This window comes from Colobus angolensis, unplaced genomic scaffold (genome assembly GCF_000951035.1).
Source record: "Colobus angolensis palliatus isolate OR3802 unplaced genomic scaffold, Cang.pa_1.0 Scaffold362, whole genome shotgun sequence".
NCBI classification, from domain to species: Eukaryota; Metazoa; Chordata; class Mammalia; order Primates; family Cercopithecidae; genus Colobus; species Colobus angolensis.
Genome location: NW_012116955.1, coordinates 1,013,782 through 1,025,995, shown reverse-complemented (window position 1 = coordinate 1,025,995; position 12,214 = coordinate 1,013,782). Strand labels below are relative to the sequence as shown.

Below are 12,214 nucleotides of genomic sequence, written 5' to 3'. Positions count from 1 at the left end.
AGTGAGCTGAGATCACGCCACTGCACTGCATGCAGCCTGGGTGACAGAGCGAGACTCCATCTCAAAAAAAAAAAAGAAAAAAAAAAGAAAAAAAAAAGAATTCAGCAAAGTTTCCAGATACAAGATTAATGTACACAAATCACTAGCTCTTCTACACACCAACAGCGACCAAGCGGAGAATCAAATCAAGAATTTAACCCCTTTTACAATAGCTGCAAAAAACCCAAAAAACAAACAAACAAACAAAAAACTTAAGAAAACTCCTTCTAACAAAGGAGTCGAAAGACCTCTACAAGGAAAACTACAAAACACTGCTGAAAGAAATCATAGATAAAACAAACACATGAAAACACATCCCATGCTCATGAATGGATAGAATCAATATTGTGAAAATGACTATACTGTCAAATGTAATCTACAAATTCAATGCAATCTCCATCAAAATACCACCATCATTCTTCACAGAATTAGCAAAAAAAATTCTAAAATTCATATGGAACAAAAAAAGAGCTTGCATAGCCAAAGCAGACTAAGCAAAAAGAATAAACCTGGAGGCATCATACCACCTGGTTTCAAACTATACTATAAGGCCATAGTCACCAAAACAGTGTGGTACTAGTATATACATAGGCACATAGGTCAATGGAACAGAACAGAGAATCCAGAAATAAACCCACTTACAGCCAACTGATCTTCAACAAATCAAACAAAAACATAAAGTGGGGAAAGGACACCCTTTTCAACAAATGGCGCTGGGATAATTGGCTAGCCACAGGTAAAAGAATGAAACTGGGTCCTTATCTCTCACCTTATACAAAAATCAACTCAAGATGGATTAAGGAGTTAAATCTAAGACCTGAAATGGTAAAAATTCTAGAAGATAACATTGGAAAAATGCTTCTAGATGTTGGCTTAGGCAAGGATTTCATGACCAAGAACCCGAAAGCAAATGCAATAAAAACAAAGATAAATAGTTGGAACTTAATTAAACTAAAAAGCTTTTGCATGGCAAAAGGAACAGTCGGCAGAATAAACAGACAACCCATAAAGTGGGAGAAAATCTTCACAATCTATACATCTGACAAAGGACTAATATCCAGAATCTACAACGAACTCAAACAAATCAGTAAGAAAAAACAAACAAACAATTCCATCCAAAAGTGGGCTAAAAACATGAATACACAATTCTCAAAAGAAGATACACAAATGGCCAACAGATATATGAAAAAATGCTTAACATCACTAGTGATCAGGGAAAATGCAAATCAAAGCCACAATGCATTATCACTTTACTCCTGCAAGAATGGCCATAATCAAAAAATCAAAAATCAGTAAATGTCGGCATGGATGCAGTGATCAGGGAACACTTCTACACTGCAAATGGGAATGTAAACTAGTACAGCCACTATGGGAAACAGTGTGGAGTTTCCCGAAAGAACTAAAAGTGGATCTACCATTGATACAGCAATCCCACTACCAGGTATCAACCCAGAGGAAAAGAAGTCATTGTATGAAAAAGATACTTGCAGACACATGTTTATAGCAGCACAATTCACAATTGCAAAATCGTGAAACCAACCCAAATGCCCATCAATCGACAAGTGGATAAAGAAACTGTGATATATACATCAAAAGAAATTATAGATAAAACAAACACATGAAAACACATCCCATGCTCATGGATGGATAGAATCAGTATCATGAAAATGACTATACTACCAAATGCAATCTACAAATTCAATGCAATCTCCATCAAAATACCACCATCATTCTTCACAGAATTAGCAAAAATAATTCTAAAATTCATATGGAACAAAAAAATACACATATTGTTGGTATATGTATATGTACATATGTGTATACATACATATGTATATATTTTGTATGCACATTTTGTATATATTTTGCATATATATGTATATACATATATATGTATATATGGTGGGACATTACTCAACCATAAAAAGGAATGAATTAACAGTATTTGCAGCAACCTGGATGAGACTGGAGACTGTTATTCTAAGTGAAGTAACTCAGGAATTGAAAATGTGGGAGCTATGAGGATACAAAGGCATAAGAATGAAACAATGGACTGTGGGGACTTGGGGGGAAGAGTGGGAGGGGGTGAGGGATAAAAGACTACCGATACGGTATAGCATATACTGCTTGGGTGATGGGTGCACCAATATTTCACAAATCACCACTAAGGAACTTCCTTATGTAACCAAATACCACCTGTACCCCAGTAACTTACGGAAAAAATAACAAATCTGGTTGCTTGCTAACATCTTTGGTTTAATAGAAGGAAGAGATTAAAAATTGCCAATCTGAGATAGTGTAGTGGTTAATGACAGGAACTTCAGCACTGAAGAGACTTTAGTTTGAGGTTTGACTCCACATTTTTTCTTTAACCTGTGAAGCCTTAGACAAGTGTCTTAGCCTCATGTTTCTTATCTGTAATGTGGTAACACATGGAATTTACTTCATCTTCTTGTGAGGACTTGGTGAGATATAAAGTAATTAGTTGACCCTGGCATCAAAAAAATGGCTCTTATTATTTTCAATGTTGTATTGTCCTTCCCCCCACACCCTAATTATCACAGGCAAACTTAAAATTAGTTGTTTTCTATTAATATTGGCTATATGGAAAAAAAAATGTCCACTTAAGAAGAAAATTCCTGACAAACAAATAACAAGTTTGTTAAGACCTAAAAGCCTTTATAACAGATTTATTTCAATGTTTTTCCACATGTCTGATTCTTTCACTTTTCTATTATTAAATACTGCAACCAAATGCCGTATCTTATGCTGTGTCAGACTGTGTACAGAAGCATTCAAAATGTGGTCCTGAGGGAAGATCCATTATTTTCTTAAATGTTGAAAAAAGTTATTTTTCCTTTACCTTGTTAGAAGCATTCAGGGTTACAATGACCTCTGTTCTGTGATTGAGCATTGTTCAGAACAACCATCAAAGAGAGACCGTCTAGCGGCAAAAGTGAACTGCCAACTGGAAGACTAAAAGGCAAGTCTCAACTACCCAGGGTTGCCATGACACCACACAGAAGTGATGATTAGTCAGGGATCTCCAGAGAAAACAGAACCAACACAATGTGTGTGTGTGTATAAAGACAGAGTTTTATTTTAAGGAATTGCCTCGTGAAATTTGGGGGGCCAGCAAGTCCAAAATCCGCAGAGTGGGCTGGCAGGGTGGGGACAGTCCAAAGGCAGTGTCCTGGTAGATCCCTTTTGGCTTGAGGAGGTCAGTCTTTGTTCTCCTAAGGCCTTCAGCTGACTGGATAAGGCCCACTCGCAGCATGGAGGGTAATCTGCTTAACCCAAAGAGTACTGATAAATGGTACCCTCAACTAAGAAATACCTTCACAGAAACATCTAGAATTGTTAACACATAAAGTTAACCATCACAGAAAGTCACATTCTATTTTGTGCTAGTCTTCCTAGTCCTAAAATCTCCTGCCTTCTACATCACACACATCTATCTCAATAACCCACAAAAATCCATTGGTTCTTTTGAGGAAAAGGAAGATAACAGGGTATTATTAATCCCTGACCACTCTATGAGTTGTGCCTTAATCTGAGTTTATTCTAGGCTTTTCTTACCCCTCTTGTAACCCATACCATATTTTCAAATTCCCCGGGCCAATGTAATAGAAGTGAAGCATGTGCAAATATTTACAATGACATGAAGAGAGAAAAAGGAAAGCTCGTGTCTTTTTAGTGGCTGTTAAATAGATTCTCAGCCATATGTCTCCAAATGCGTCAATAAAAATGATGTTTTCCTTTCATTTAAAATGTTTGTGTTTACTTTTTTTTTTTTTTTTGAGACAGGGTCTTACTCTGTCATCCAGGCTGTAGTGCAGCAGCACAATCACAGCTCACTGCAGCCTTAACTTCCTGGGTTCAAGTGATCCTCCCACCTTAGCCTCCTGAGTAGCTGGGACTACAGGTGTGCACCACCATGCCTGGCTGATTTTTGTATTTTTTGTAGAGACAGGGGTTTGCCATGTTGCCCAGGCTGGTCTCAAACTCCTGAGCTCAAGCAATCCTCTCAATTCCACCTCCCAAAGTGTTGGGATTGCAGGCATGAGCCACCACCGCACCTGGCTGTGTTTACATTTTTCTTTCTAGCCCCTGATATCTACAAATAGCTGAGTGATGGCAAGAACTGTTCCCTTTGCACAGGCATTTGTCATAGTTGAAGTGCAGGCTGAAGAGTGAACAACAGATGCTGGAGGCTATGATGAGACACAACCACGAAAGAGAGCTGCTCCCCGGCTGTGAAGCAAAAATAAGATACTGAATATAAAAATGCCAAGATTCCTGTGAAAATTCTTCTATCCACTCTCCCAGGTCTCTCCCACCCTCCCGTCATGCTCTGTGCATGGGAAAATGGCCTTTGATGCAGCCTCTGGCTGCTGGCTGTGTTCAGCCAGTGGGGAGCAATGGTGAGAAATGGGAAGGAGGGAGAAGACTGAGGTATTGGTCTTCACTTTGAGGCTCCTTCCCTAAGAGGTCACACTGGACTAGCTGTGCCCCTCAGCCCAAAGTCACAGCTACTCTCAGCAGACTCGCAGGTTCTAGTTGTGGCCCCACCCCTTGCTTCCTGGGATCTAAGATGGCTGCTCCTCAGTGTTGCCAGCCTTGCTGTCCTGCATGAGCCTGTGTAGTTGCTGTCTTCCCTGTCCATAACTTCTGAACAGCCCCTTTATCAAAAACTTTTTTTTTTTTTTTTAAGACAGAGTCTGGCTCTGTTGCCCAGGCTGTAGTGCGGTGGTACGACCTTGGCTCACTGCAACCTCCGCGTCCTGGGTTCAAGTGATTCTTGTGCCTCAGCCTCCCAGGTAGCTAGGATTACAGGTACCCTCCACCACACCCTGCTAATTTTTTGTATTTTTAATAGAGACAGGGTTTCACCATAGCCAGGCTGGTCTCGAACTCCTGGACTCAACTGATCTGCCTGCCTTGGTCTCCCAAAGTGCTGGGATTACAGGCTGGAGCCACCATACCAGCCAAAAACTCTTTTAATTACTGTTGCCTGCTGGTGCTGACTAATAAGGTATTGAATATTCTCTGTTTTCCCTTTTATTAAAAATTTGGTATAAAATATATAAATCCTTTAAGATATTTCTGAATTTTTTACAAGCCATTAGTGAACAAATGCTTTTTGATGTTTCTCAATGTTCTTTAAGCACTCATGTAATACTTCAATCCAAAGTGTAGCATCATCATAAGTCCTACCATGTTATGAGAATTATGTAAACCACAGTGTTGGCCTTTGTATCCTAGTTTCAAGAAAACTCTGTTAAATTTATTAATCATTGTCAATAGTTAATTGAGTTGAGTATCCAGGAACAACTATTACTCTGCTTCTTGAAATAATTTTTAAAACTGGTTTTCATCCTATTTTGCCATTATCTTTTCCACTGTTTTTAATATGGTGAATCATCTAAATCCTTTTGGGAATATGGATAAAATACATTGTAATTAATAAACATTTCAATGTAAAAATCAGGCCCCACATCATCATTAAGACTGTAGGAAAGGACCAAGAAACCCAATTTCATAAAAGTCCGCTTGAAAATAAGCCCAAGACGCAAGAAACAAAAAGCAGGAGAATAGTTGGATCCAATCCACAGGCATCTGGGTTCAGACAGCAAATCCATAACCACCCCCTTCTCTTCATCCACTGGAAGCACCTCCATCCCTGTGTAGTAGTTTCCATTTACTCTGTCTCCTGTGAGGCTTAAGAGACATTTAGGAACAGCCCAAACTTACTCTTGGTGTGGGGCTCCTGTCTTGGTCAGCAAGGTCAGCACAAAAAACATAAAAATCACGAAGACTGCAAGACCAACCCAAAATCCAATCACAATGGAATCTGCAAGACAGTTAATACTGCGATTAGTATTTCACAGTAGTTTAAAACTTGAACATTCAAGAATCAGAGCTTCTTGGAGAAGCTTTGGTACATGAAACATGAAAGGAAATCAACAGTCTGATCCGCAGTTGGCTGGAGATTGATAAGATGGCAAGGATGACGGGGAAGGAAGAGTCTGCTCTGCCTCCAGGTTTCTGTCTCAGATAGCATGAAGGGATTTAGGCCTCATTGACTCACGGTTTCCATATCTCAAGGAAGGAACCTAGGCCAGAGCATAGGTCATCTAGGGCCTCAAGATTCCACTAATGTGTTTTGAGTTAGAAAATAAAATGTTTAGCACACTACCAACTCAAGTTTTAAGTGCATTTGGATTCCTAGTGTTAAAAGAAAACCTTTAGACAAATTAAATTTAACAGATATTAACTGTGCAAGGGAAACAAAATTCTTGAACCGGGAAGCTCCCAGAATCAGAACAGATTCAGAGAGACTCTGGTCTGCCTCATGGCTGGTTAAGATTTAGGGACAGTAAAAGGAAAATGATGTACAGAAAAAAGAAACAAGGTATGGAAACAGCTGGATTTGAACACCATTTGAACAGCTGTCTGCCTGTGAGTGCCTAAAGTGTAGCTGCATGATTAGCTGAGACTCAGCTATTGTTATGGAAGCATTCACTAGGTTTTCAGTTTGCTTACCTAGTAAGCTAGGTCACAGCTCATACCTAAGAATGCAAGTATGCAAATATGGAGGCCTTCTTGGGCCAAATTTTAGTTCAGCAACTCTATTGGTTAGCAGCTCAATTAGGTAGCAACTTTGCATTCTCACTTATGTTCATCATGGAATAATTCAGGCTGTCATTACTTCTTGCAGAGAACATACAGACAGCCTCTTGAGTGCTCTCTCTGCCTTCTGCCTTTCCCTGTGCTTTATTTCTGTACAAATCTGCTTTAATCACAGCCCTCATGATATTGCTCTTTCGTGAAAAGCTCTCCAACAAAAACAGGACTGACCCACTTTTCCAGATTAAAAGAGATTCCATATGTAAAGCACCTTATACAATGTCTGACAGCTGAGAAAACGGTACACCACAGGTGCTGGCCACTGTCATTAGAATTGTCATTTTCTCCCAATTTACCTCACTTTAAAAACCATGTGTTTCCAATCATACCAGGGGACACTGTGTGCCTGTATTTACCGTAACCTTAGCCACGGCTTCCTCACAGCCACACCTTACCAGGGCTCTGACCACTACCTGCCTGGAACAACTTTTCCCAACCTGGAGCTAATGAAAGTGTATCCATCCTTCCAAGTCCATCTGCTACAGTATCTACCAAGCCTCATCTAATTTCCATAATTGATGTGCTCTCTCCCTCCTTTGAACCCAATAACATTTTTGTTTGTACTTCCCTAAACAGGGCTCTCCTTGGTCCTATCTTGGATAACAATCACAATTCTTTATCTCTAGGTTCAGGGTTAGATTGGATTGTCTACAGAACTTGGTATATGCACAGCAGGGCCTCAAATCTAGGACACAACAGAGTTGAATCATTCTACATTTTTTGGCCTATACTAAGAAGCTTATCTATGTGGAAATACATTAAGGATGCTTAGCAATTTTCTAAAAATAAGTGATTGGAGTTTAAATATCAAATGTGTTTAAATGCAAAGCTTTATTCTAATTAAATTATGTATGTGTAGCACTTTTTCCAAAGTGAAGAAATCAGATTAACAATTTACTCTGCATAATTCATACTTTCATCCTCCACATACTATTGCCTAGAGGTTAACAATGTGTATTCGGCACTCTGAAAAACTAATGTGTCTAACCTTAAATGCCAAAGAAATAGAAATTGTATACTTTGCCTTTTAATATAGTGAGAAATGAGGCATAAAAAAAGGCAAGGACGAATACCAAACACCATACGTACTGAGGTACAACTAACATGAAACAATAAAATCTCAACTATCTAGGCGTGGACTATGAAGACACATTGTACAGTTAAATAACAGTTCCCTGCACTGTACTTTATCAACTGCCTGCATAGCAAAAGCAAATTCTAAAATTATACACCAATGCTATATTTAAATCTTCGGTTTAGAATTGAATCATGTTGATTGACATTTTTCAAATCTGTGTACTAGGAAGGTGTTCCCCTAAGGACAGCTTTCACACTGCAAATGGTGGACTGACTCCTGGAGGCGGAGTAAAGTGTACCCTCAACTCAGCCCAGTCCCCCTTCCCTCTGCCCTTCTAAGTGCCCCAGGGAGCTAATCAAAAAGCAGCAATAATGTGAAGCATGGGAGGGCTACAGCCTTCAGAGAAGTCAGGCGGGGACAATGTTGGGGAGAGGCAGGCTGTGGGTAGAATCTGAGAATCCTCATGATCCAACAGCATTTTCAAACATTTCTTTAATAATGCGGCATCTATATTTTCCATGGCAATATGCTTTAAGTAGCTCTGCTTATTCACATTCCACTTTGAACAAAATTTAGCTTCCTCAAGTTATTTCCACTAATTTCCCCCAACCTCATCTTCTGCCCTATGACCCATCCCCAGGGGACTTTCTCACCCTGAGCCTCTTACAAGAAATGTCAGAGATCCCCATCTCATCCCAGAAATATCCAAACTCTCCTGAAGTTTTATTCACATGTTAAGCTTCATGGGCATAGGCACTACAGTAAGATGGGAAAAGTGGAGCCCCTTGTCTTCCCAAAAGCGTCCTTTTCTGGGAAGAAGTCAGAATAAAGTTTTATACAGAGCAAAGCTCCAATGTGGCTAGATGGTTAAGAAAGTCAAAAGAAGCCTTCCAAAGGAGCTTCCACCACAGCCAAGCTACCACAGTCTGTCCTGTCTAGACACTGAGATACTTGGAGACTACTATTGTAAATGGGTAGAACAATTGCCCAGGGGAATTGCAAATGGAATGTGTCATAATAAAGTAACCCCCCTTAATCTAACCTTTAGGGAATGGAATGGAACAAGAGAGCTGAAAGCTGACATGATTTTTTTCCTTCCCATTCTAGGGTAGGACTAGGTTAACTACTCCATCCAACTTGCCCTCCTCTCCACCTCTTGAGAATAAATGGTGAACTTCCCATTTCGTGGTTATATGAAAAACAAGGGTTAATATTTCACTTGAAAGAGAGGGTTCCTGACACTGTCCTCACACCACTTTTGGTTCCTAAGGCAGTAGGGTCAATTCTGTGATACGAATTCCTGGCAAAGAGCCAACAGTGATGTTCTCACACTTGTCTCTACTGTCTTACTCCAAGTTTTTGCAAGCTCTAGCTCTGTTTCTCATCCTAATAACCTGGCTTCTTGCTGACTCATCCATGCATAGGTCTGATATCTGCAAGGCGGCACATAAAAAAGCATGGATTTGGCCACCACTGATGCCTCATATTAAGAGGATATTCCTTCAGTTTTTTCTCAACACAGCGGTCAGAGTGGTCCTGCTAAAATGTGATTGTCCACTCATTGACTCATCAGCTTTTGCTTCTGCTGCTTTAAGAATACCTTGTCTCACCCAGCCACGCCCTTCATAGATGACCCATTCCTCTCCTTCCCTTTATAGCAAGACACTTGAGAGATTTGTCTGTACATGCTGTCCCCAATTCCTCTCCTCTCATTTTTTCTTGAACCAATTCCATCAACCTTTTACCCCCAGCACCCCACTAAAACTGCTTTTCAAATCATTGCCAGTAACTTCTACATTATAAATCCAATGGTCAAATCTCAGTCTTCAATTAACTTGACCTAATAGCAGCATTTGACACAGACTGTCTTTGCAACCCTTTTTTCAGTTGGCATCCAGAAAACCAAAATTGCCCAGTTCTCTTCCTACTTTCTGCACATTCCTCTCAGGCACCTATACTGCTATGCAACCCTCCAACTTCAAAACACAAGCGTGCCCAGGGCTCAGCTTTGGACTCTTCAGTTTTCTATCTACACTCACTTATCCAGCCTCTTGGCTTTGAACGCATACTATTTACATGCTGATGACTCTCAAGTCTACAGCTTCCCCCTACCCTCTCCTCTCTTGTCCTCCTGGATATGATAGGTGTCTCAATTTAACAAGTCCAAAATGGAGCTCCTGGCGTTCCTCTCTGAAACCTCCTTCTCCCATACTCTTCCCAATTTGTTAAAGGCAATTCCATCCTGCCAGTTACTCAGGTCACAAATCTTGAAATCATTCTTGACTCTTCTTTCTCTTACACACACTGCCAATCCATTGGCAAATCTTGCCAGATCCATCTTTTAAAAATATTCAGAATGTATGCATTTCTCACCACTTCACTCTCCCTACCTGGCTCCAAGCCACCATCATCAGCTGCCTGGACTATGGCAAAGGCCTCGTGAATGGTCTCTGCTTCTAATTTCTTGCCTTTCACTCCCCAGTTGCAAAGTGATGTGTTGAAACCTAAGCCAGATGGCACTCCTCTGCTCCAGACCCTCAAGTAACTGCTCACAGTAAAAGGCCAAGCAAAGTCCTTAGCATGACCTCTAAGCCCCCCGACCATGTCCATGTCCCCATAGCCTCTCTGACTTCATTTCCTGCTGTTCTGCCTCTTATCACTCCCTTGGTATCACGCTGGCCTCCTTGTTCCTTGCGTGATCCAGTTCACTCCTGCCAAGGATTCTTCGCTGGAATGTTTTTCCCCGAGATATATTACAGCTCAATCTCTCACTTCCTTCAGGTCTTTTATCAAATCTCTCCTTCTCAGTAAGGCTTTCCATGGCCACTCTATCTATACTGTCACCTCCACACTCCACATTCCTTTCCCCTCACTCTATTTATCCTTTTATATTGCCATCTGACATTATATATTTAACTATTTATTGTCTGTCTCTCCCACTAGAATGCAAGCTCTATAGGAGGAAATATTTTTGCCTTTTCAGTTCACTGTTGTCTCTCCAGTGCTTAAAATAGTACCACACATAACAGGTGCTCAATAAATAGATATTGAATGAATGAATAAATAAATTTCCACTCTGTTGGTGCCAAATTTGTATAAGATACATGTCCACTTCTGATATATGATGAGGTTTAATATGGGATCAAAACCAATGGCACAAGAATTATCAATGACCATCTGAGGGTGTTTCTCAGATGAAACACGCTTTGAAGGTAGGAATCTTAATTTCAGCAGAGGAACTTAGTCTAAAGATGGAGCTATTGTTGCCAAATATGATCCATTACAGGTAGGGCAAATAAAGATAACTGTTATGGTCATTCCTGTCCTCAATGAGTGCTTCCCCTTGAAATGTCGGGCTTCTGTTCTTTTGAATCTGCATCTAATTGGCTTTGTATTTTGCCCAGCAAAACAAGGAGTCATAATTGAAGGTCAGAATCACAGCATTTTTAAATGAAAGAGACTGTACCAAAGCACACATTTCAACAGTTGATGTGATCTTTTCACTTTCTTGTATATCTGGGGTTTTGTGTTTGTTTGTTTTTTGTTATCAATGTGTCTCACATATTGTCCGGTTTCTGAAGCTAAGGGCTTCTACTTATCAGCTCTCTTATATCAGAACAGTAAGTATTCAGGTATTTTTGTTTTATCTTGATGTGAATATTAAAATTAACAAAAGCAGTTGTTATTAATGGTATAGTAGGTAGTGTAAGTAAGGAAAGAATGAGTCACACCTCTGCCTATGTTTCTGAGGAAATTTTCCAGCTATAATTATTTCTAGAACGAAATATCCTCAAAAAAGGTTTTATTCAATTGTCTCTGGAGATGTACCAACCAAAATTATAGCAGTAGGCCTGTCTTCTGTGCCTCTTAAACTAAGGAAAAGAGACAGGAGCAAGCTGACACAAAAATAAAGTTGATGTCACCAAGCTGTAAAAGCCCACATTTCAAGAAAATATGTGGCAATTTCCCAGTCATTTTGATTTCCACTATAATTCAGAACAAGCAATTGTCTTTACATAAAAGTTATCCTAGAAAAACAACATATTAAAGAATTTAAGTAAATTAAGGAGGGTGATTTCACACCTAACAGCCTTCTATCAGATAATCAATGACAGCATACCTTAATGAATGCCATGTGCCTTTTTTCCACAAAGAAATACTGAGTAGATGTCAATAAAGGAAAGAGTGAAAGTATTTAATTATTACTACTCACTTAAGGGGTAAAGGACATGTGGTTTAGTTAATGATTTTTGCTAAAGGAACAAAAATAGAAAGCCCTTCTTACAAAAGAGCACCAAGCTGGTGCAAGAGATCATGAATGCCAAAACAGGTCAGGATAGAAGCAGCCAGGAAATAATTAAAGGAATGAAAACACTTTCTTTTTTTTTTTTTTTTTTATTATACTTT

General features: G+C 39.6%; 1 protein-coding gene across 5 annotated transcripts in view; it reads right to left on the bottom strand.

The window, feature by feature from the left end:
- MRAP2 (melanocortin 2 receptor accessory protein 2) overlaps window positions 1–12,214 on the bottom strand; it is a 57,634-nt gene that overhangs the window by 19,017 nt on the left and 26,403 nt on the right. For all 5 annotated transcript variants that reach the window (XM_011953488.1, XM_011953489.1, XM_011953487.1 and 2 more), the window contains exon 3: window positions 5,794–5,893. In XM_011953488.1, coding sequence (XP_011808878.1) covers window positions 5,794–5,893 — 100 coding nt within the window. The remainder of the gene's footprint in view (window positions 1–5,793; window positions 5,894–12,214) is intronic.